The sequence below is a fragment of the Serinus canaria genome, chromosome 25 (genome assembly GCF_022539315.1).
Source record: "Serinus canaria isolate serCan28SL12 chromosome 25, serCan2020, whole genome shotgun sequence".
Taxonomy (NCBI): Eukaryota; Metazoa; Chordata; class Aves; order Passeriformes; family Fringillidae; genus Serinus; species Serinus canaria.
In genome coordinates, this window is record NC_066338.1 from 13,719,409 (window position 1) to 13,742,789 (window position 23,381).

At 63.0% G+C, this 23,381-nt stretch overlaps 5 protein-coding genes across 14 annotated transcripts in view; all 5 read right to left on the reverse strand.

Moving 5' to 3' along the window:
- LOC127060743 (metabotropic glutamate receptor 6-like) overlaps positions 1 to 211 on the reverse strand; it is a 2,004-nt gene extending 1,793 nt beyond the window's left edge. The window contains exon 1 of the mRNA XM_050984842.1: positions 184 to 211. Coding sequence (XP_050840799.1) covers positions 184 to 211 — 28 coding nt within the window. The remainder of the gene's footprint in view (positions 1 to 183) is intronic.
- LOC108963827 (methyl-CpG-binding domain protein 1-like) lies at positions 7 to 5,641 on the reverse strand. Of its 6 annotated transcripts, none has more exons than XM_050984502.1 (12): positions 5,095 to 5,641; positions 4,352 to 4,473; positions 3,834 to 3,948; positions 3,447 to 3,527; positions 3,229 to 3,350; positions 2,893 to 2,978; positions 2,440 to 2,480; positions 2,183 to 2,332; positions 1,196 to 1,330; positions 980 to 1,027; positions 816 to 872; positions 7 to 737 (listed from the first exon to the last, which is right to left on the reverse strand). In XM_050984502.1, the coding sequence occupies exons 1-12, from the start codon at positions 5,101 to 5,103 to the stop codon at positions 651 to 653; spliced, it is 1,053 nt and encodes a 350-aa protein (XP_050840459.1). In that variant the 5' UTR covers positions 5,104 to 5,641; the 3' UTR covers positions 7 to 650. The 6 variants fall into 6 exon arrangements, with proteins under 6 accessions (XP_050840459.1, XP_050840456.1, XP_050840458.1 ...); XM_050984499.1 differs by having other exon boundaries at positions 3,229 to 3,368; XM_050984501.1 differs by having other exon boundaries at positions 3,435 to 3,527.
- Positions 5,642 to 5,764: 123 nt separating this feature from the next.
- Positions 5,765 to 14,823, reverse strand: CXXC1 (CXXC finger protein 1). Its single transcript, XM_050984446.1, has 15 exons — positions 14,740 to 14,823; positions 14,544 to 14,641; positions 14,057 to 14,157; positions 13,560 to 13,663; positions 12,822 to 12,977; positions 12,032 to 12,058; positions 11,389 to 11,538; positions 10,516 to 10,623; positions 9,654 to 9,838; positions 8,729 to 8,936; positions 8,221 to 8,331; positions 7,676 to 7,725; positions 7,328 to 7,424; positions 6,753 to 6,905; positions 5,765 to 6,035 (listed from the first exon to the last, which is right to left on the reverse strand). Exons 1-15 carry the CDS (start codon positions 14,740 to 14,742, stop codon positions 5,895 to 5,897), a joined length of 1,692 nt encoding a protein of 563 aa, XP_050840403.1. The 5' UTR covers positions 14,743 to 14,823; the 3' UTR covers positions 5,765 to 5,894.
- A 117-nt stretch (positions 14,824 to 14,940) lies between these two features.
- On the reverse strand, positions 14,941 to 19,415 carry LOC115485388 (synaptonemal complex central element protein 1-like). 3 transcript variants are annotated; one of them, XM_050984557.1, is made up of 11 exons: positions 19,285 to 19,415; positions 17,546 to 17,768; positions 17,352 to 17,426; positions 17,101 to 17,148; positions 16,838 to 16,892; positions 16,649 to 16,738; positions 16,266 to 16,329; positions 16,097 to 16,163; positions 15,753 to 15,807; positions 15,577 to 15,666; positions 14,942 to 15,353 (listed from the first exon to the last, which is right to left on the reverse strand). In XM_050984557.1, the coding sequence occupies exons 2-11, from the start codon at positions 17,757 to 17,759 to the stop codon at positions 15,299 to 15,301; spliced, it is 813 nt and encodes a 270-aa protein (XP_050840514.1). In that variant the 5' UTR covers positions 17,760 to 17,768; positions 19,285 to 19,415; the 3' UTR covers positions 14,942 to 15,298. The 3 variants fall into 3 exon arrangements, with proteins under 3 accessions (XP_050840515.1, XP_050840514.1, XP_050840512.1); XM_050984555.1 differs by lacking the exon at positions 19,285 to 19,415 and having other exon boundaries at positions 14,943 to 15,353; positions 17,546 to 19,278; XM_050984558.1 differs by lacking the exons at positions 17,101 to 17,148; positions 19,285 to 19,415 and having other exon boundaries at positions 14,941 to 15,353; positions 17,546 to 19,278.
- LOC103824924 (vacuolar fusion protein MON1 homolog B-like) lies at positions 19,337 to 22,938 on the reverse strand. 3 transcript variants are annotated; one of them, XM_050984405.1, is made up of 5 exons: positions 22,799 to 22,938; positions 21,315 to 22,376; positions 20,093 to 20,909; positions 19,849 to 19,996; positions 19,337 to 19,540 (listed from the first exon to the last, which is right to left on the reverse strand). In XM_050984405.1, exons 2-5 carry the CDS (start codon positions 22,261 to 22,263, stop codon positions 19,358 to 19,360), a joined length of 2,097 nt encoding a protein of 698 aa, XP_050840362.1. In that variant the 5' UTR covers positions 22,264 to 22,376; positions 22,799 to 22,938; the 3' UTR covers positions 19,337 to 19,357. The 3 variants fall into 3 exon arrangements, with proteins under 3 accessions (XP_050840362.1, XP_050840363.1, XP_050840361.1); XM_050984406.1 differs by having other exon boundaries at positions 21,315 to 22,274; positions 22,799 to 22,867; XM_050984404.1 differs by lacking the exon at positions 22,799 to 22,938 and having other exon boundaries at positions 21,315 to 22,715.
- Between the last annotated feature and the right edge of the window lie 443 nt (positions 22,939 to 23,381).

A 23,381-nucleotide genomic window follows, 5' to 3' on the forward strand; every position in this document is an offset into this window, starting at 1 on the left:
GCGTCACCCCCGGGTCCCCAGCTGTCCCCAGGGCCCTCCCGATGGTGCGGTGTTAGTATGGGAGCAGCTACTAGGAGCGTTACGGTAGATGCGGCGGTATCAGGGGTATTACGGCAGCCAGGCAGCAGCAGCGGGTTAGGCTGAGGGGGATATTCTGGTAGGAGCAGCTATTAGAGGCATTACGGTATCTGAGCCCCGCTATTTGAGGCATTACGGTATCTGCACCCCAGTATTGGTACCTTGGGCCCTGCTACATCTGGAGCGATTGTTAGATTATGGTAACCAAACTCTGCCCTGAGGCATTTTGGGGTACCTACCTGAACCCCATTATTTGGGGCATTAAAATGCCCCAACCCCACAGCCAGGGTCACCATCAGCTCTGAACAGTTTTTGGGGTGTCACGATAATCTGGCTCCAGCATTAGGGTTATTATGGTACTGGCCCCTCAATGTCAGTGGGGTTTCAATGTGCTGAACCCCAAAATTCAGCCTTGGAACAGCTCATAGAATCATTACAGTACTTGCACCCCAATACTGCCCCCTTTTACAGGCCCTATATTAAGGGCATTATGGCTTCCCCTGCCCATAATAGCTGCTCTGGAAGGGGCGGGGCCACAGTGGAGGGGCAGGACTAAGAGACAGGGGGCGGAGCTAAGACCTGTCACTCACCCCACGGGGCCCAGGGGCCTTCGGGGGTCGCCCCGGCTTCTTCTTCTCCTTGCCATTGGTCAGCAGCTTCTGGGAGGGAGGGGGGGTTTGTGGGGGGGGCTGGGGGTTCCAGGTGTGTCCAGGTGTGCCCAGGGGGGTCCCACTCACTCTGTGCCTGGTGCTGGAGGCGTCGCTGGGCTCCCGCTCCACGAGAGGCTTCCACTTCTGGGGGGAGAAATGGGGCTGAGGGGGGCACCCTGGGGTCCCCCCTCCCCTGGAACACCCGGGGGTCTGCGCTGTGCCACTGCCCAGGGTGGGGGTCCCACACTCACCTCGGTCAGGGGCCGGGGGCTCTGCGGCTTCTTGGCCACCCTGGCTTTCTGGGGGGACACAGGGTGGGGGTGTCAGCAGGGGACAACGGGGTGTCACAGCAGGGTGACACCGGGACAGGCAGAGAGGAGGGGACAGCAGGGAGGTGCCGGGGGGTCCCAGGGAAGGTCGAGGATGGCAGGGGTGACACTGGGGGGGCTCTGGGGGGACAGTCCCACCTTGGGGCGCAGGCAGCGGCGCCGCAGGCAGCGCCACTGGCGCTTGAGGCCGGGCTGCAGGCGCCGCAGGCAGATGCAGCAGCTGCCGCAGTCCTCGGTGCTCAGGCAGCCGGCGCAGGAGCCACAGCCCAGGCCCTGCAGGGACAAAACACAGGGAAATATGGGAAAACGTGGGAAAATACGGGATAACAAACATGGGATAGCACTCGAGGGTATAGGAGGACATGACTGAATGAGCAGCCACAGACAAGGACAAGGACAGGGGACAAGGCAGGAGCTGCAGCCCAGGCCCTGCGGGTACACAGGCAGGACATGGAATAACACAGAATGTACTGGGAAAATATGGGATAACATGGGTGAACATGGGAAAACACAGGTGAATATAGAACATGGGTGGACCTGCCACCAGACAAGGGACAGAGGGACAGAGGGACAGGCCAGGAGCCACATCCAGGCCCTCCAGGAACATGGAATAATGAGGATGACGAGAAAGAATGAAATAACACAAAAAACCATGAGATCACAGGGATAAAATGTGATAATGTAAAATAATGTGGAGTATAAGTCACATTGAATAATGCTAATAAAGTTAATTAACACAGATTAATGTTAATTAACACGGCGCCACATGCATCCTAAGACAATGAAGGAGAAGACATGGAGGAGACAAAGGGGACATTCAGCCTTGTGGTGACACAGGAGGCGACAGTGACGCGGGGAGAGAGAGGATTATGGTGACATTGAAGGGGTGACCGTGACACTGGGGGGGTGCTGGTGACATTTGGGGGTTGACAGTGACACTGGGAGCGGGAGGATTATGATGGCATGAGAGGGATGACAGTGACAATGACAAGGGGGTGCTGGTGATACTGGGGAGGTGCTGGTGACACTGGTGGGGGGTAACAGTGACACTGTGGGGGGGTTACAGTGACACTGGGGCTGCTGGTGACTCTGGGTGGGGTGACAGTGACAGGGGGGTGCCAGTACCTTCTTGACGATGCGCAAGCAGCGGCGCAGGAGGCACTTGGGGGTCCGGCCAGGCCCGGAGGGGCCCCCGGGGGGGTTGCGGGCGCAGGCGCTGCAGATGCCACAGTCCTCGGGGATGAGACAGGCCTGGCACGTGCCACAGCCCACCCGCTGTGGGGAGGGGGTGTCAGGGCTCTGGGGGGGCCCCAAACCCCCCCTGAGGGATTTGGGGAACACCCAGAGGCACCTTCCCCCCCCTCCTGAGGGATCAGGGGTACCTTGTAGAATCGCTGCTCACGGTTGAAGTCTCGTCTCTGGGCTGGGGGAGGTGGAAGAAGGGGGTCAGGGTCACCCCAACTTTCCTGGGATTCCCCCCTGAACCCCCTCCCAAACTCCTTCAGGCTCCCTTCCACCCCCAGAATAGTCCAAAACAGAGGGAAAAGGAAACAGGGGAGAATAAGGGAGGAGAAGGAGGAACAGGAAGTTTCAGAGGAATAAAATTATAATTATGAGGCTGGAGAAATTCAAGGAATGATGATGATGATGGAGAGAGAAAACCCCAGGGAATGAAGGACAAGAAGAACAGGAAAATGAGGAAAGGAATAAACCAGAAAAAGCCCTGAGAGAGCTGAGGAAGGTGGGAGGAAGACTCAGAGAAGGAGGAGGTGCACAAAGAAGATGAGGAGGAGCACAAAGAGGATGAGGAGGAGGGCGTTGAGGCCGAAGCTCACCACGGCAGTCGGGGCACAGCCAGCGGCAGCGGCGCTGTGGGGGCAGGGACACCCCTGGGAAAAGGCTCTGGCAGCCAGCACAAAGCCTGCAGAGGAGGGGGTGGCATTTTGGAGGGGGCCAGGGGTACCCCAAGACCCCCACTGCCCCCTCAGATCCCACAGGCCCCCTAAGGGAACCCCCCATACTCTGAATTTCTCCCCAGGGATCCCCCAAACTCCCCCCAGGGACCCCAATCCCTCCCTCCTTGGGTCACCTCCCACTCTTGGGACCCCTCCCCTCACCAAGAGTTCCAGGGCACCCCCACCCCCACAGGACCCCCCCCCTCCCCCACTCACGCCATCACCCCATCCTGGGGGGGCTCCAGGGGTGGCCGCTTCCGGGTCCTGCGATGGGGGGGCTCCGGAAGGGGCGTGGCCACAGATGAAGAGGGCGTTACCTTGATTGAAGGAGGCGTGGCCTGTGCAGGAGGCAGGGCCTGGTTTGGGATGGGCAGGGCCTGAACTGATGAGGGTGGGGCCTTGTCGGTCTCAGCCCCGCCCACCTCCACCTCCACCTCTGCCTCCTCCTTTTTGAAGATTTTGGGGGGCTCTGGGAGGCGCCCGGAGGGCAGGTGCCACTTGGGGCTCTTCCTGGTCTGAAAAGCAGAAAACAGGGGGGTCACAAGAACCCCTTGTGATTCCCCCCTGCTTCCACTTCAAACCCCCATTACTGCTCCTCCCAAATTTAATGACCCCTTGTTCCCCCCCTCCAATTTAGGTTTGCCTCAATCTCATTTTGAGGAGCTCCTTTTGCCCCATCTCTTTATTCCATCTCCAATTTCTTTCTTGTTATGGTGCTCCCCGCCAAGGAGAGCTCCAGGTTTCCCTCCCTGAGGTTTTTGGGGATTTTTGTGCCCCCTCCCATGGTTTTTAGGGCCCCTCCCCGGTGCCATCCCCCGTACCCGGGTGGGGCCAGGTCGCTGCAGCCCCGATTTGAAGTCGAAGTTGCTCAGGTCGTGCCCGGGGCCCAGGAACCGCCGCAGCTCGATCTTACTGCGGAACTTCTGCCCTGTGGGGCTGCCGGAGGGTCGGGTCAGAGGGGACCCAAAACCCCCAGGAATGGCCCCAAAACCCCAGGGGGACCGCTAAGCCTGGGGGAGCCCCCAAATGCCAAAGAGAGAATGGGAAAGGGGGGACCCCAAAACTCTCAAAAAGGACCTCCCGAGCCCCAAATAGCCTGGAAAAATTGGAGAGGACTGGGAATATTTGGGGAAAGGGGAAATGAGGCGGCCCAGGGGAGATCGTGGAGGATGAGATGGGTGAGGGGCTCTGAAATCCCCCTTGAAACACCACTAGGGGGTGGGGGGGAAAGTCCCCAAATGGACACGGGATGGGGTCTAGGAGGGAGAAATGGCAGCCGGCCCCATCCGCAGTCCCGTGGAGGTGGGAGGGGGGTGTTTGGGGTTTTGGGGAGGGGCACCTCCTGTAATAGGTGTCGCTGCGGCCGCTGGTGGCCCCGGATTTCCGAAAAGCTTCGCGGCGCTGCCATCCCGGGCCCAGCGCCGGGCACTCGGCCCAGCCTTCCGCCATCCTGCGGGGGGGCTGAGACCCCCGGGGGTGGGGAGGGGGTCACGACCCGCTCCGATAGCCCAAACACCCCCAGGCCCCGCCCACAAACACCGCCGGGCCGCGCCCCTTCCCCACGTGACTCCATCCTCCCCTCCCCCACCGCCAGGGCCCCCCCTCCCCCACACAAACACAGCTCCGAGTCCGCCCCTCCCCCGCAAGGCCACCCCCAAAACTGCCACGGAGTTTTCCCCCCACCACAAACAGCCCCCAAGCGGCCCCTCTCACAACCCAAACTGTCCCTTCCCCTCACAAACTGCCCCCAAACTGCCCCTCCCCCTCACAAACTGCCCCCAAACTGCCCCTTTCCCCTCACAAACTGCCCCGAAACTGCCCCTTTCCCCTCACAAACTGCCCCTAAACTGCCCCTTTCCCCTCACAAACAGCGCCTCTCCCTCACAAACTGCCCCCAAACTCCCTCTCACCCTCCCAGCCCCCTCCCTCACGCCCCTTCCCCCTCACGAACCCCCCCCAGCCGCCCCCCAGCCCCCCTCACGGCCCGCCCTTCCCCACCGGCCGCGTCTCCCCCCTCGGATCCCTCTCGCTCCCCGCTCCTCGTTTAACCCCGCGCGGTCCCTCACCGCCCCGGCCCCTCACCGTTCCCATCCGCCCCCGCCTGTGGCGCAGCTCTTCCTCTTCCTCCTCCTCTTCCTCCTCCTCTTCCTCCAGCGACGCCGCGCGGGGCAGAGGGGGCGGAGCCCCGCGCCGGAAGCGGAAACGCCGGGCGGGAAAAGCACGGGGCGGGGGCTACAGGTCAAGTAAATCTGAGTGGACCAATGGGAAAAGGCAGAACCAGGGAGGGGCGGGGCGAGACGCGACCGGTGGGGCGGGGGAGGCATGTGACCGCAAGACACGTGACGCCAGGAGGGTGGAGACATGTTAATGAGCAATATATGGGCGTGGCTATGCTAATGAGAACCGTGCATTCCCCTGGGGTCCGTTTGGGCCCTTTCCCCTGCCCAGGATCCCCCGGACACCCCCAAAGGACCCCCCTAAAACCGCCAGGGACCCCTCCCAGACCCCCACGGATGCTGCTCTCATTTCCGGCCCCCCACACCCACTAAGGACCCCCAAACCTTCTCAGGATCCCCCCAGCTGCTCCCAAGGCCAGAGAAGGGATCCCCACAGCCTCTGCAGTGTCTGGGGTGTTACCAGAACCTGGAGGCTCCTGAAATTCCTCCTAAAGGCACTCCCAGGATCCCAAAGACCCCCAGAAGCCCCCCTATATCCCACAAATCCCACCGACAGCCCAGGGACACCCCCAAACTCCTTTTGCACACCCAGTTTATTTGGGGATGGGGGAGTACCCAGGAACCAGGGGTGGGGAGATGTGGGGAAGGGTCTGGGGGGGGTTTTGGGGCTCCAGGGGCAGTCAGCAGTCCGAGCCAGGCCCGTGGTCAGCGGTCCGAGCGCAGGTCCGTGGTCAGCGGGTCGTGCTGGATGGTCTGGTGCAGCATCAGCGCCAGCAGCCCCGCCCGGTTCGTCATGGCCGCCCGCACATTGCGCTCCTGCTCGAACAGCTCGTCCAGCTTGTACCACTGCGGGGACAGGGATAGTGTGGGGACAGGGACAGTGTGGGGACAAGCACAGGGACAGTATGGGGACAGGGACAGCGTGGGGACAGCATGGGGACAGTGTGGGGACAGTGACACAGTTGTGCTCAAACAGCTTGTCCGGCTTGTACCACTGCGGGGACTGGGGCAGCATGGGGACAGGGACAGCGTGGGGACAGCATGGGGACAGGGACAGCATGGGGATAGCGTGGGGACAGTGACACAGTCCTGCTCGAACAGCTTGTCCACCTTGTACCACTGTGGAGGACAGGGACAGAGTGGGGACTGTGTGGGGACAGTGTGGGAACAGCATGGGGACAAGGAGAGGGACAATGTCCCACTCAAACAGCTCATCCTGCTTGTACCACTGCAGGAGGGGACAGCATGGGGACACAGGATAATGTGGGGACATGGGATGGTATGGGGACATGGGACAGTGTGGGGACAGTGCCAAGAACAGCGTGGGGACAGTACCAGGGACAGTGTGGGGACAGTGACAAGGACAGCATGGGGACGGGGACACAGGACAGTGTGGGGACATGGGGACAGTGCAGGGACAGTGTAGAGACACAGCACAGCATGGGGACAAAGAGACACGGGACAGTGTGGAGATAGCAGAACGTGGGACTGACACCGTGGGGACATGGAGCAGTGAGGGGACGCTTTGGGGACACTTTGGGGACAGCGGGCGGTGGCACCCACCACGCGGACGCGCTCCAGGTCCACCTCGGCGCGGCGCAGCTTCTCCCAGCAGTAGTGACGGTGGCACTTGCGCTTGGGGACACGGCAGAAGTCCCCAGTCAGCTCGAAGACGTCACGCACCAGAGGGCACCCACACACCTCGTCCGCGGGCACCTGGGCGGGCACGGGGTCAGCGCCGGGCTGGGGACACCCAGAGCCCCTCTGCCACCTCCACAGCCACCCTGGGGTCCTGGCAGTGTCTTGGGCACTGCCCCTGTCCTGTCCCCTTGTGTCCATCTTGGTGTCCTGGACACTGCTCCTCTCCTGTCCCCGCTGTGCCCACCCTGGGGTCCCAGAAGTGCTCTGGGCACAGATCCCCTAAATTCCACTCTAAAATCTCATTCTGTGCCCACCCTGGGGTCCCAGGACTGTCCTGGGCACTGCTCCCACCCCACAAAGTCCTCCCTGTGCCCACCCTGGGGTCCCAGGACTGTCCTGGGCACTGGCCCCACCCCATAAAGCCCCCTTGTGCCCACCCTGGGGTTCCAGGACTGTCCTGGGCACTGCCCCCACCCCATAAGTCCCCTTGTGCCCACCTTGGGGTCCCGGGAGTGCTCGGGGCACAGCACCTGCAGCCTCTTGCAGTAGGTTTTGCTCTGGGGGTTGTAAACGTCACAGAACAGCCTGGTGGCCCTAGGGGGACACGAGAAGTGTCCTGGGGTGGGGGGACAGGGGGCTGAGGGACCCCCCCAGACAGCCACAATCCCCCCCTCAACTCCCCCCAGGGTGCTCTCCCCTCAGAGTGACACCCCCACCCCAGAAAGCCTCCCCAGGGTGTTCCCCCTCCCTTCACAGGAGGATTTAGGGGTCTGGGGTCTCCCCCCGACCCCAGAAAGCCCCCCCAGGGTGTCCTTCCCCCCACCCAGAGCCCCCTCCCCACTCACCCCTCGATACGGGTGGGGTACATGGACCCGAAGGACGTTTGGCTCTCGTACTGCAATGGGGTGGGGGGGGATCAAAAGGGGGACAGGGATGGGACCCCTAAGCCCCCTTGGGGGCCCTATGGACACCCAACCCCTATAGAGCCCCACCCAAGCCCTCCCACAGGGTCCTCATGGCCCCCCAGCCCTTATAAAGCCCCTCCCCATGAAACCCCACAGACCCCCCAGCCCCTACTGAGTTCCCACCATGTCCCTGCAGCCCCCCCAAGCCTTACAGAGACCCCTAAAGTTCCTTCTGAGGGTCCCCACAGCCCCCCCTGAGCCGAGGAAAGGGATCCCTGTGCCCACTGCAGGATCTGGGGAGGGTGCCCAGCCCTGGGGGCTCCCAAAGTTCCCCTAAAAGGATCCCCCAGAAGATCCCACAGGAGCCCGCAGAGTTCCATGGATGATCCCACAGATCCCGTGGATGATTCCACAGATGACCCCAGAGACCCCAGGAACCCACAGGGCCCAGAGGTGCCCCCAGACCCCCCAGACCCCGAGATCACCTTGGCGTAGCAGCGCTCCATGTGCCGCAGGGCCACCTTGGGGTTGATGGGGTGGCCACAGGACACGCAGAAGATCTGCAGGTCCGTGTCCTCGCTGTCCCCCTCCGTGCTCTGGGGGGACAGCAGGGTCAGGGGGTCCAAGGGGGGACCCAGGCATTGGGGGGACACAAGGTTAGGGGGCTCCAGGGGCACCCAGGTGCTCCAGGGAGGGGTTTGGGGGGACCCTGGTGTCCATGGGGGACCCAGGAGAGACTCAGAGATTTGGGGGATGCCCAGGGGCTCAGGGAGACCCAGAAAGGGGGAAATTAAAGGGTTTGGGGGCACCCAGGATGGACCCAGTGATTTTGGAGGGGTACCCAGGGAAGGGCAGAAAGGGGGGACTTGATGGGTTTGGGGGCACCCAGGAGTCCACGAAGGATCAGTAGGGATCTCAACAGGGACCCAGAACAGGGAGAATTAAAGGGTTTTTGGGGTCCCCAGCCCTCCGTGAGCCCCGGGGGGTGCCCACCTCCTCGTCCTCGCGGGGCGGGTGCCCCTTGGCGCGGGCGATGAGCCCCTCGAGCTCGTGGAAGCGCCGCTCCATCTCCTGCAGCCGCAGCCGCGCCTGGTGCTGCTCGCGCCGGATGCGCTCCAGCAGCCGCTTGCCGTGCTCCTCCGCCACGCACGGGCTCTGCTGCCACTGCTGGATCCGCTGCGGCAGGATCTCATAGATCCGGCTGGGATTTGGGGGAGGAAAGGGTTAATGGAGGCTCCAGGATCCCTGGGATCCACTGCTGCAGGATCTCATAGATCCGGCTGGGATTTGGCGGGGGGAAAGGGTTTAATGGAGGCTCCAGGATCCCTGGGATCCACTGCTGGATCCGCTGCGGCTGGATCTCGTAAATCCGGCAGGTATTGAGGGGAGGAAAGGGTTAATGGGGGCTCCAGGATCCCTGGGATCCACTGCGGCAGGATCTGTTTATATAGCTGGTTTATACTGGTTTATACTGGTCTGTACCATTCTGTACTGGTTAACGCTGGTTTATACCAGTCTATACTGGTTGGTACTGTTCCATACTGGTTTATACTGGCCTATACTGGTTGGTACTATTCTGGTTTACACTGGCCTGCACAGGTCATTACTGGTTTATACTGGTCTGTGCCATTCTGTGCTGGTTTATGCTGGTCCATGCTGATCTCTACTGTGCTGTACTGGTCTATATTGTTCTGTACTGGTTTATACTGGTCTATGTCATTACTAATCTGTACTGTCTTATACTGGTCCATACCACCTGTACCATTCTGTACTGGTTTATACTGGTCAATACAGGTCATTACTAATCTGTACTGGCTTACGCTACAGCCTATACCAGTCTGTACTGGTTTACACCAGTCCATACCGGTCTGTCCCATCCCGCACTGGTTTATACTGGTCCGTACTGGTGGGTACTCACTTGGCAGCCAGTTTGATGCCGCAGGCCTCGCTGCAGTACTTGGAGGGCGGGCGTGCTGGGCGGGTGCAGCCGGGGCCCAGGCACTGGCCCAGCCCCGCGGGGTCGCGGGCGTCGGCGCGCTCGGGGTGCCCGCGGCGCTCGCGGTGCCGCGCCCGCTGCCGGTGCCGCTTGTAGCGCTCCTCCTTCTGCACCAGTTAGCACCAGTAACCACCCAGTAACCTCCTAGTCACCATCTAGGAACCTCCCAGTAATCACCCAGTCACCAGCACTCATAGCCCAGCACTGCCAGCGCTGTGCCCGCTGCCAGTGCCGCTTGTAGTGCTCCTCCTTCTGCACCAGTTAGCACCAGTTAGCACCAGTAACCTCCCAGTAACCTCCTAGTCACCATCTAGTAACCTCCCAGTCACCACCACTCATAGCCCAGCACTGCCAGCGCTGTGCCCGCTGCCAGTGCTGCTTGTAGTGCTCCTCCTTCTGCACCAGTTAGCACCAGTTAGCACCAGTAACCTCCCAGTAACCTCCTAGTCACCATCTAGTAATCTCCCAGTAATCACCCAGTCACCAGCACTCATAGCCCAGCACTGCCAGCGCTGTGCCCACTGCCAGTGCCGCTCGTAGCGCTCCTCCTTCTGCACCAGTTAACACCAGTTAGCACCAGTCACTACCCAGTAACCTCCCAGTACCTCCCAGCAGCTCCCAGTGCTCATTCTGCCACTCTTCCACAACAGTGAGCACCAGTAACCACCCATCACCACCCAGTAACCACCGCTCGTAACCCAGCAACCACCCAGAGCCCTCCCAGCAACCCACGGAACCTCCCAGTAACCCCCAGTAGCTCCCAGTAGCTCCCAGTAGCCCTCACCTTCTTGTCCGACTTCTTCTCGCGGCGTTTGACGTGTTTGACCTTCACGGCGCGTTTGCGCAGGACGGGGTCCAGGAACGGCGCGTCCTCGGCGTCACTGAGCCAGGGCTGGCAGGACCAGGGACACATGGGGACACGTGGGGACACGTGGGGGACACGTGGGGTGACTCCCCCAATGCGCCTCAGAGCGTGGCCCGGGAAGAGACACGAGGGCTCAGGCGTGTGGCCCGGTGTGGGGACATGCCAGGACACGCTGGGGACATGCAGGGACACGCCTGACACGCCTCAGAGTGCCATAGGGACGTGTCCTGATGTGCCAGGACACGTTGAGGACATTTGGGGACACAGTGCAGGACACGGCCTGGTGTGGGGACATGCCAGGACACGCTGGGGACATTTGGGGACACGCCTTGACAGGGACCAAGGACATGTCCTGATAAACTTGAACCTCACCTTGACACACAAAACCACCTCTGAGCAGCCTAAAACCAGGCCTAAACAGTCTAAACCAGGCCTAAACACCTAAACCACCCCTAAACACACTAAAACAGGCCCTGATGGGCAAAAACCTCCTTCAAATCTGCTCCTGTGGTATTGGGGGGAATATTTGGGGTGCCTGGTAGGTTTTGGGATGCCCAGGGGGGAACAGTGAAGGGTCCCCAAGGCAGTTTTGGGGTCCCAGAAGAGTTCTGAGGTGCCAGGGCAGTTCTGGGGTCCCGGGGGGGGGGGGCCGTTTTGGGGTGCCAGGGGGGCAGTTTTGGGGTCCTGGGGGAGTTCTGAGGCGTCAGGGCAGTTCTGGGGTCCTGGGAGGGCAGTTTTGGGGTCCCGGGGGGCAGTTTTGGGGTCCCGGGGGGGCAGTTTTTGGGGGCTCACCAGGCCGTGCTCGTCGAAGGCGCCGGCGCAGAGCTCCTGGTAGAGCCGGGGGTCGAGGGGCAGCTCCTCATCCGAGAGGCTCTCGGGGGGCCCCGGCCCCCCCAGCTGCGCCTTCAGCAGCTCCAGGTCCCCCTCACGCCCCCGGGCCAGCTGGGGGGGGGGTCAGCACGGCCAGGGACCCCCGGGACCCCCCCATGGCACCCCTGGGACCCCCCCGGGCTCCCCCTTTTGCTCCTGTGCTGCAGGGGGGGGTCAGCATGGCCAGGGACCCCTGGGACCCCGCCCATGGCACCCCCAGGACACCCCCATCAGTTGGGAGGGGGTCAGCACCCATCAGGGACCCTCAGGGACCCCCAGGACCTCCATGGCACCCCTGGGACCACCCAGGACCCCCTCATGGCACCCCCAGGACCCCCCTGCACTAATTGGGGGGGGTCAGCACCTTCCTGGGCACCCCCACCCCCTGTACCTGTGAGCCCCCCCCCTCACCCCAAGGGCAACGAGGGTTTTGGGGCGCCCCTCCCCCCACAGCCAGGCCTGGCCCCTCCCCCACACCCTTCTCACAGGGACTGGGGGGGTCTGGGGTCCCTCTTTCCCCTCCCCCTGCCCTCCCTCCCCACCCCCCGGAGCCCCAGGGACTCACCGAGGTGGGGAAGTACTTGTAGGACTCCTGTGGGGACACGGAAGGGACACATCAGGGACAGGGTGGTGACACAGGGACACAGAACAAGGTGACACAGGGACATGGGACAGTTAGGGACACAAGACATCATGGATATATGTCAGGGACAGAGAAAGGCTGACACAGACACTGGGACAGAGGGACACAGGACAGGGACACAGAGGGGCATGGAGCACTTGAGGACACAAGACATGTTGGGGACACATCAGGGACACACTGACAGAGTGACAGACATGGGACGTGAGGACACAGTGAGACAGGGTGACACGGGGACATGGGATGCTTGGGGACATAAGAGACATTGGGGACATGTCAGGGTGACACAAGGACACACACAGCAGCTCGTCGGGGACACAGAACACGTGAGGAACAGGGGACACGGGGACGTGCCACGAGCGTGACACATCAGGGACGTGGCACAAGGTGACAAAGACACACGAGGACACAGTGGCAAAGGATGTGTCACAACACGAGACATGATGACCAAGGGACATGGGACATGGTGACAGAGGGACACGGGAGGGTGACAAAGGGACACGAGGTGGTGACAGAGGCCACACGACAGGGACACAGCCACGAAGAGCAACATTGGGGACAAACTGGGGACACACCAAGGCCACCCCAACGCCCCCAGCCCTGGCAGGCACTGAGGCCACGCCACATGGGGGACACAACCCGCTCCCAACACACACCAAGGACGCGTCGGGGACACACTGGGGACACGCTGAGGACACGCCAGGTGCCCGCTCACCCGCGCCCGCAGCTGGCACTGCCGCAGCCGGCACTTCTGGCGGATCTTGTTGGGGCCCCCGAATTTCTTCATGTCCCGGCAGAAGTCGCACTGCCCGCAGTCCTCGGGGCGCCGGCACGCCTCACACTCACCGCACATGCGGGCCGAGCGCTTGATCTGGGGTCAGGCACCCCGAAAATGGGGTTAGGCACCCCAAATCCCACCAGAGAAACCCCAAATCCTGCCAGGGACACCCCAAATCCCGCCAGGGACACCCCAAATCCCGCCAGGGACACCCCCGCCTCACACTCTCCGCACATGCGGGCCGAGCGCTTGATCTGGGGTCAGGCACCCCGAAAACGGGGTCAGGCACCCCAAATCCCACCAGAGAAACCCCAAATCCTGCCAGGGACACCCCAAATCCCACCAGGGACACCCCAAATCCCGCCAGGGACACCCCCGCCTCACACTCTCCGCACATGCGGGCCGAGCGCTTGATCTGGGGTCAGGCACCCCGAAAACGGGGTCAGGCACCCCAAAAATGGGGTCAGGCAACCCAAATCCCACGAGGAATACCCCAAATCCCGCCAGGGGCACCTCAAGTCCCAGCAGGGACACCCCTGCCTTGCACTTGCCGTACATGCGAGCCGAGCCCTTGATCTGGGGTCAGACACCCCAAAAACAGGATCAGACACCCCAAAAACTCACCCGGGGTACCCCAAAATACACCCAGGGACACCCCAGAACCTCAGAGCCCACCTTGGCAGCCCGGCCCTGCTCCAGCTCCTGCCCCTTGGCTCCCTCATGCTCCTTCTCCCGCCACTTCTTGTGCCGGTACCGGATCTCCAGGGATGGATCCTTCTCTGGGAGGGGGGGGTCACAGAGGGGTCAGGGGGTCCACCACCGGGGAAACCCCAAAAACTGGGTCAGGCACCCCAAAAACGGGGTCAGGCACCCCAAATTCCACCAGGAACACCCCTGCCTTACATTCGCTGCACATGCGGGCTGAGTGCTTGATCTGAGGTCAGGCACCCCAAAAAGCACCCAGACCCCCCAGGTGTCCCTGGAAGCCCCCCAAATCAGCCCCCCAGCCCCTCTCACTGCAGTCCAACACTCCCAGATGGCTCCCCAGAGCCCCCCAAGCCCTCCCAGAGCCCCCCACGAGCCCCCAGCCTCTCCCACCGCAGCACTGCCATTCCTGGCTGGCCCCCCAGAGCCCCTCAAAGCCCCCCCAAAGCCCCCCAAGCCCCTCTCACCGCGGCACTGCCGGCAGTACCACTCGCGGATGGCCTTGGCCATGCGCTCGGTGATGTTGATGCAGTCCCCATGGAACCACTCGTTGCAGTTGTCGCAGCCGCTGTGGGACGGGGGTGACACCGAGACCCTCAGCCAGGCACCCCCAAAGCCCCCCAGGGGAAGCCTGCACCCCTCCCAGCTTCAAGGGACCCCCTCCAACACCCCCAGGAGCCAAGACAAGCCGCGACGACCCCAACTCCCACTCCCTAAAAGACACCTGGGACCCCCAGCCCTGTGTCCCCCTCCCATGCTGCCCCCTCAGATCTGCTGCGACCCCCCCAGACCCTCACCCACATCCCGAAGCAGTTGCGGACCCTGCTCCCCCCGTTCCCCCTCACATCCTGAAGCACTTGGGGACCCCCCAGACCCCCCCCTCACATCCTGAAGCACTTGGGGACCCCCCAGACCCCCCCTCCCATCCTGAAGCACTTGGGGACCCCCCCTCACATCATGAAGCAGTTGATGTCCGGCTTGCGGCACACGCAATAAACCGGCGCGTTCTCCTCCCCGCCCGGGGCCGCCTCCGCGTCCGAGAATTCGCTGTCCTGAGGGGGTAACGGCGGGGGGTGTCAGGGCCTGGGGGGTCCCCCCCAGACACCGCAGACCCCCTGAGGCCCGCGCACACCCCCGGTTCCCTCCCCACCATCGCTGCCGCCGCCTCCGAGAGACGCTCCCGGCTAGGCCCAACCGCGGCCGGAAGCGGGGGCGTGTCCAACTTCCGCTTCCGGGAAAGGGCGCGCCAGCCCACAGTATGGCGGCGGCCTGGAAAGTAATGGCGGCGACCATAAGGGGCCGCCATGTTTGGGGGAAGCGTCACCCGCGGTCGCAAAGAGACACCTGACAGACAGCAGTGGTGGCAGAACGTTTATTGGGGACATGGGGGACATCGGGACATCGGGGGGACATGGAGGGACCTGGGGGTCATGGGGGACATTGGGGAGAGCATATGGGGAAATGGGGGACATGGGGGACATGGGGGACATTGGGGGAAATGGGGACATGAGGGACAATTGGGGAATATGGGGTGGATGGGGGGAACTTGAGAGGACTGGGGGATCTTGGGGAGACTTGGGCATGGTGGGAGGACAATGGGTAATGGGGACATGAGAACATGGCAGGACACAGGTGGCCCACAGGTAGCACACAGAGGTGTCACACAGGTGCCACAGGTGTCCCATGGGGTGTGTCTATCTCGTCCTCTGTCACTCTGGGCTAGCCTCCCGGGGGCGCTGAAGCTGCTGCAGCTCCTCTGCCAACCTGGGGGCGGGACCAGAGAAGGGGTGGGGCTGGAGGTGGGTGGGGCCTTGATGGGCCCAGGTGACAGGGCCACAGTTGTCTCACACACCTATCACACACCTGTGCCCAGGACGTCACACACCCATCCCTGGGGGTCACACAACTGTCCCAGGAACCACACACCCGTCTCAGGTGTCACACATCCATCCCTGGGGGTCACACCCCTGTCCCAGGTGTCACACACCTGTCACGGCGCTGCAGGCTCCGCTGCTGCCGGCCCAGCTCCACCTCCAGCTGTTGCTCCACCCCCTCCTGCTCCTGCTGCACCAATCGCCTACAAGAATGGGGGTTAGGGGGTGGGGACAGACCCGAGTGGGTGGGGTCACCTTTGAGGGGGCGGGGCCAGAGCTGGGCACTCACCTGAGCACAAATGCCTCTGGGCCCAGCTGCTCCTCAGTGTCCATCACACGGCGCTCTGGGCAAGGGGGGGACACGGGTCAGCCCAAGGGGACACACCTGGGTTTGGGGGGGTGGCTCAGGTGTCTGGGGGGGGGGGTCGGATCACTCAGGGGCTTGTGGGAGGGGGGCTCAGGTGGCCCAGGGTCAATCAGGAGCTCAGGAGGTCACTCAGGTGTTGGCACTGAGGTGTCCAAGGGTGTCCCTCAGGTGCCCAGAGGTGTCACAGGGGTCATTCAGGTGTCAGGAGGGACACTCAGGTGCTTGAGGGGGATCCTGGAGGGGTCACTCAGGTGTCAGGGGCTCACCCCAGCTCAGCCACTTCTCCTCCATCTTCTCCAGCTGCACCAGTTCAGCCTTCACGTGGGCTGGAGCCTGTGGGGGGACAGGGGGGAGGGGGTGATCCCAGGGTGTGCCAAGGCACCCAGGTGTGTGCGGGACCCCCAGGTGTGTCAGGGACCCCAGCCCAGGGCTCACGTGTGTGACACGCAGGTGCTTGAGCTCCTTCATGACGGCCTCGAGCTGCTGGCAGTGCTGCCTCCTGGGGGTGAGGGGACACAGGGGGTGACACGGTAGTCACATGACTTGTGTGGGTCACCTGGCGCCACCCCCAGCCCACCTGTGTCCTCAGCCCCTCCTGTGTCTGCAGCCCTGTGTCCCCCAGCCCCACTTGTGTCCCCCAGCCCCACCTGTGCCCCCCAGGCTGTGTCCCCAGCCCCACCCGTATCCCCCAGCCCCACCTGTGCCCCCCAGGCTGTGTCCCCAGCCCCCCTGTGTCCCCAGCCCCCCCTGTGTCCCCCAGCCCCACCTGTGCCCCCCAGGCCCTGTCCCCAACCCCAGGCTGTGTCCCCCAGCCCCACCTGTGTTCCCGGCGCAGGTTTTTCAGCTGCTCCCACTGCTGCTTTGTCCCTTCCAGGTGCTGCTGCTGCTCCAGACAGAGCCCACAGCGCCTGCAGGGGGGTCAGGGGGCACCAGGTGTGTTTGGAAGGGGGTCAGAGGTCATGTGGGCACAGGTGAGGTTGAGGAGGGTGACAGGTGTCCCCACTCACCTCTGACCTTTGGCCTCCACCTCCTTCCCTTGCCACTGTGCTCTCTGCAGTGATTCTGGGGGGGAGCAGGGGGGTCAGAGGGCTCAGGGGGGTCATAGGGTCCAAGGGGGTCCCCCTGTGAGGGGGTCCCACCCCCTCTGGGAGAGTCAGGAGGGGCCACAAGGGTCAGGGAATCATGGGAGTCAAGGAGGTCAGAGGTTCAGGGGGCATCAGGGGAGGTATTGGGGGGGCCCCAAAGACCCCCAGGACCCCCCTGGGCTCACCCTGCACCTGCTGCCAGGACCTCTCCAGTGCCTCCTTGTGCTGCTCCACTGTGGGGAGGGGGAAACGAGCTCAGGGCCCTCTGCCCCCACAGACCCCCCCCCAGGGTCCCTACACACCACTCAATGACCCCACAGACCCCTCTCTGTGTCCCCCCCAGAGCCCTTGAGGACCCCCTCCAGACCTCTCAGGGATCCCCCAGCCCTCTCTGTGTCCCCTCCAAACCTCTCAGTGTCCCCCCCAGGTGACTCACGCTGCTCCAGCTGCTGGCTCAACCCCTCACTGCAGTCCTGTGCCTTCACCAGCTCCTGTGCTGTGGCCTCACGGACTGTGGGACACGGAGGGACAGACAGAGGGACACAGGGGGACATGGCAGGCAGATGGAGGAGCATAGGAGGATATGTGGGACGTGGGAACATGGGGGAACACAGGGGTCCTCACACTCACCTTTCTGCAGGCTGTGCACCTGCCTCAGCAGCACCTCCAGCTGTGGGATCCCCCGAGGGGGACCTGAGGGGACAACAGGGCAGGACACAGGGACACTGCCTCTCTTGGGGACACCTGAGACCGCCTCTTCCCTGGGGCGGGGGCACACTGGGACACACGGTGGTCTTGGGGGGTCTTGGCTGTAGAGCCCCTCACTGTGTGGGTCCAGGTCCATCACTGCAGCCTGAAGGGACACGGTGGGGACAAGGGGGTACATGGGGGATGATGATGGTGGGCACTGGCTTGTCCTCTTCTGTTACCTCATCATCCTCTTCATTCCCCTTTATCCACCCTCAGCCCCACATTTTCTGTCACGTTTCACCACTTTCTCCCTCCTTATCTCTTTTCTCCAGGGTTTCTCCCATTCCTGTCAACTCCTTCCTCCAGTTCCTGCCACCTCCGTCCCTTCCATTTCTGTCCTTCATATCCCTCACCAGCCCTTTCCTCTCTTGCCCCATTTTCTGTCACCAACACTCTCTTTCCAGTCCCCTTTTCACACTTTTCTGTCTTTTGTCCTTACACTTTGTCCCTTTTCATCCCCCATTTCCCCTCACCTTTCTGCAGCTTTCTCAGCTCCTCTCCTTCCCATTCTCAGGTTTTCCTGCTCTTTTCCCCTCACGTTTTCCCGCCCTTTTTCCCCTCACGTTTTCCCGCCCTTTCCCTCATATTTTCCTCATATTTTCCTGCTTTTTTCCCTATTTTTTCCCACCCTTCCTCCTCATGTTTTCCTGCCTTTCCCCCCTCATTTTCACGCCAGTTCCCTTCAATTTTCCCACTTTTTCACCTCACATTTCCCCACCTTTTCCCCTCACATTTCCCCACCCTTTTCATCTCACATTTTTCCACCTTTCCCCCTCACATCTTCCCACCATTTCCCATCCACTCTTTGCCCTAATTTTTGTCCCCTTTTCCAGCTGTTTCTGTCCCTTCCTGATGTCATTTTCTGTCCCCTTTTTGACCCCAATCTGTCACTTCTTCCAGCATATCCTCTTCCCTCTTTTCTGCTCCCTTTCCTGTCTATTTTTGCCCTCCACTTCTTGTCACCTCTTCCAGCCTTTCCTGTCACATTTTCCCACCGTTTCCTCACACGTTTTCCCACTAATTTCCATCCCCTCACCCCTTTCTTTCTTGCCCCATTTTCCCTCTTTTCTGTCTGCTTTTACCCACCTTTCCTTTCAGTTTTTCTCCCCATTTTCTCTCCCGCATTCCTCTCATTTTGGGTTCCTCTTTCCCCCTTCTCTGTCGCTGTTCTCAGCTCCTCTTCCCCCCTACTTCATCCCCTCACCCCTCAGGCCATGACCCCTCTCCCCTCACCCCTCAGGATGTCCCCTCATCCCCTCACCCTTCAGGTCATGTCTCTACCATCCCCTCACCCCTCAGGATGTCCCCCTCTCCCCTCACCCCTCAGCCATGTCCCTGCCATCCCCTCATCCCTCAGGATGTCCCGGCCATCCCCTTACCCCTCATGATGTCCCCTCACCCTTCAGGCTGTGTGCCCCCATTCCTTCACCCCTCAGGACGTCCCCCTGTCCCCTCACACCTCAGGCCTTGTTCCCTCATCCCCTCACCCCTCAGGATGTCCCCCTCACCCTTCAGGCCGTGTCCCCCTGTCCCCTCACACCTCAGGCCTTGTTCCCTCATCCCCTCACCCCTCAGGATGTCCCCCTCACCCTTCAGGCCGTGTCCCCCTGTCCCCTCACCCTTCAGGCTGTGTCCCCTGACCCCCCCGTTCCCCCGGACTCAGGACTCTGCCCGGGGTCTCAGTGTTTATTGTCAGCCCTCGGGCTCGGGCCCCTCGGGGCGCGCGGGCGCGGCGCAGAACGGTGCCGGGTAGCGGATGAACAGCCAGTCCTCCTCCTTCTTGAGCCAGCGCAGCAGCTTGGTCAGCACGGCGATGGCGCCCGCCTTCGTCACCAGCGGGCTGAAGCAGCTGTACAGCTCGAACTTGCTGGTCACCTGTGGGAACCCACACCTGTTAACTGTGGGATCTGACAGCACTACCAGTGAAAATCCCGTTAACTGTGAGGTTTACTGATGGCACTGACATTGAGCATCCCCTTAACTGTGGGATCTACTGAGAGCACCTCCAGTGAGCATCCTGTTAACTGTGGGACCTACTGATGATACCACACCCCATTAACTGCAGGATCTACCGACAGCACCACCAGCCAGTGACCCCCATTAACTCTAGAATCTTCTCACGACAGCACAAGCAGGTGCTGCTGCCTCCGGGCCCTGCTGAGGGCTCCTTCCCCGCGGCTCACCCAGGCCAGCAGCGTTTCCTTCTCAGCCACGTGGTAGAGCAGGCGCAGGGGCCGGTGCGGGCTGTGCACGCGGCTGTGCAGGTAGTGGTACAGGTCGAAGAGCCGGTGCTGCTCCTCCTCGCTGGTGTAGGGCTCCTCCAGCTCGGGGCTGCGGCCAGTGAGGGAGGGGGGACACGAGCGTCAGGTGAATTTCAGGGACACTCCCATCCCCTCAATTCTGGGGTGTCCCCCCCCATCCCCGAACCTGGTGAACTGCGGCAGCTGCTGCATCTCCTCCGGCCCCTCCAAGGGTTTGTACAGGAAGTGCCGGAGCTCGGGGGCGCCGGGGCGGGAGGGACCGTACCCCGCTCCCCCCCGCACGGCCGCCGCCAGCTCAGCCAGCCAGCCCTGCGCCCGCAGCGTGTCCTCCAGCTGCCGCCGGCACGCGGCCGCCGCGTAGAATCCCTCTCGCTCCGTGGACAGCAGGATCAGCGTCACACCCTCCTCCTCCTCCTCGCCCAGCCGCGCCGCGTACGCGTAGAAATACCCGTCGGGGTTGAAGCGGGGCAAGCACACGGGGGTCCACACCTCGCCCGCCCCCGCGCCAGCCCCGCCGCCCAGCAGGTTGAGCAGCAGGTGGAGGTCGCTGGCGCAGAGCCGCCCGCCCTCGGCCAGCGCCCGCTGCCGAGCCGCCGTCACCAGGCGGCCTCGAGCCGCCAGCACGGCCAGGGCGGGCGCGGGGCGGGCGGCGGCGGCGGCGCGGCGCAGGGCCCCGGACACGGCGCGGCGGAGCCCCCCGGGCAGGGGCAGGCAGCGAGCGGCCCCCAGCAGCAGCCGCCCGTCGGCCGCGGCCCCGCAGAGCAGCCGGTCCAGCACGGCCTCGGCGCCCGCCAGCAGCCGGCGCAGGTCGAAGCCGCGGCGTCGGGCGAAGACGCGGGCGATGCCCCCGCGGGTCAGCAGCGACAGGATCTGCTCGTGCACGAAGGCCAGCTCCCGCCGCAGCTGCGCAGCCGACTGCCGCGTGCGGGACACCGACACCAGCAGCAGCGGGCCCCGCTGCTCGAACACCAGCGTGCGGTCTTCTGCGGGGGAGAGAGGGGACACGGCGGTCACACGGGGTGGGGGGACACGGAGGGTTTGGGGGTAGCCAGATGTACCTGGACAGGTGTCATTTTGGGGTGTGCTGGTTTTGGAGAGTGGCTGTAGCAAGGCAGGGTTTTTATGGGGGTGGTAGGAGCCAGGAGGGGGTTTGAGGGGGAAGAGAGTTTTGGGGGGCTGGTTGTACCTGGGCAGGCTGATTTGGCAGATTCAACTGCACCTGGGAGAGGTGGTTTTGGGGGGTGGGATGTTGTGTTTGGAGGGGTCTGTACCTGTGGGAGCTGTTTCAGGACTACCTGGGGACACGGGGCTGTGCAGGTTTGGGGTTACCCACAGGTGTATCTGTGTAAATTTGGGGGTTTCGTGTCCAGCCCCCGCTGGCCCCGTACCGGAGCAGATGGCCCGGATGGCATTGCCGCCACTCTGTATGAAGGACACGAGGGCCATCATGACACCCATGGTGGCCGCCAGCGCCTCCTCGTTGCCGTGCCGGGAGTAGATTGGCTTCCCCGCCTCGCTGAGCACGAACACGTGTTTGCGCCGTGCTCGCCAGCCCGCGGCCGCCACGTCCTCGTCTGCGCCGCGCCGCCCGCCCGGGGCTGACGTGGCCGCAGCTGCCGTCACCGCTGCCGTCACCTCCTCCTCTTCCTCACCAGGGTGACACACTGGGGATGTCATCGCTGCCGTCACCTCCTCCTCTTCCTCCTCATGGTGACACACTGGGGATGTCACCGCTGCCGTCACCTCCTCCTCTTCCTCACCAGGGTGACACACCGGGGATGTCACTGCTGTCATCACCTCCTCCTCATTGGGGTGACACCCTGGGGATGTCACTGCGGCTGTCACCTCCTCTTCATCCCCTGCAGGAGGACGTGCTGGGGATGTTGCTGCCATGGTCATCTCCTCCTCACTGGGTTGAATGCCTGGGGATGTCACCGCTGCTCTCCCCGCTGTGGTCACCTCCTCCTCCTCATTCCCAAGTGGGTGACACCCCAGGGATGTCCCCACCGTGGTCACCTCCTCCTCACCGGGATGACAGCCCTGGGACGTTGTGGCTGCTTCTGCTGTCACTGCTGCCGCCACATCGTCATCCCTGCCACATGGCCCACCTTGGGATGTCATGGCCACTGCCACCTCCTCTTCCTCCTCCTCAGTGGGGTGGCACCTAAGGGACTCTGTGGCTGTCACCACTGCTGCCACCTCCTTGTCCTCCTCCTTCTTGTTCCCAGCTGGGTGACACACGGATGATGTCATGGCTGCTGTCACATCTTCCTCCTCATTGTCCTCACTGTGGTGACAGCTTGGGGACACTGTGTCCAGTGTCCTCCCTGGCTCCATCTCTGCCTCACCTGTAACCAACAAGGGGTGCCAGGGCGGTGCCTGCGCACCTGAAGAGCCCGGCTCTGCCCCACCCTGCCCGCACCACGGGCGGGGTCGGGGGTCCTGGGCACCTGTAGGGAAGGTGGGATGGGGTCGCTGGGGGCGTGGCTCCACAGACCACACCCCACCCTTAAGCCACACCTTGTGGCCACACCTCCAGCCCCACCAGTAAGTCCCAACCCTGGTGGTCTTCACCGAGGCCACGTCCACTGACATCAACCCACGCCCCCACACAGCCTCACCCCGGAATATCCAACACGTGCCTCTCTGGTCACGCCCCTAAACCTAAACCACGCCCACACAAACGTTAGCCCCGCCCCCAAAAACTTTAGCCCCGCCCCGGGAGCCCTGGGGCTAACCCGGCCCGTCACAAAGCCCCACCCTCCGGCAAGATCGCCCCCTGGCCGCCCCCTCCCCACTCGGTCCCGCCCCCGCTCAGGCCCCGCCCCCGATCGTGCCCGCCCCCGCTGTCCCCGCCCCAGCGCGCGCTCACCGGCCGCGCTCCCGCTCCCGCCGCCACCGCCGCTTCCGGGGCCGCCGCGCCGCGCGCCCCGTGACGTCACCGCGCGGCGCGGAGGAAGGGGGCGAGGCCGCCTCGAGACGACCAATCAGCGGGCGCGAGGCGGTGCCTAAGGAGTGACGCCACTTTTGGCGGGTTCTCCCGCTCCACCTCCTTCCCTCATGACTCCCTGTGACGTCACATAGTAGTGGGGTCGGGACTCCGCCTCATGGGAGGGGACAGAAGGGAAAGGGACCCCTCAATGTCTGGGGCACCCCTGTGACCCCCCTGCACGGCCCCATCGCGCCTTTAGCGCCCCCGGGTGAGCCCCAGGGAGCCACAGACACACCGGGGAGGATCCGGGGGACCCCAAAAACTCTATAGGCACCCCCGAAGAGCTTTAGGGGACCCATGCAGGGACTGTAAGGTCCATAAGGACCCTCAGAATCTCTACAGAGGCTCTGGAGGGTCTATAGAGCCCGCCCAGACGCGCTGCAGGGGCAATAGTGACCCCAAGTAGCCCCACAGAGCCCTAAAACAGGCTGCAGTGTGGATAGATTCCCACAGGGAATTCCCA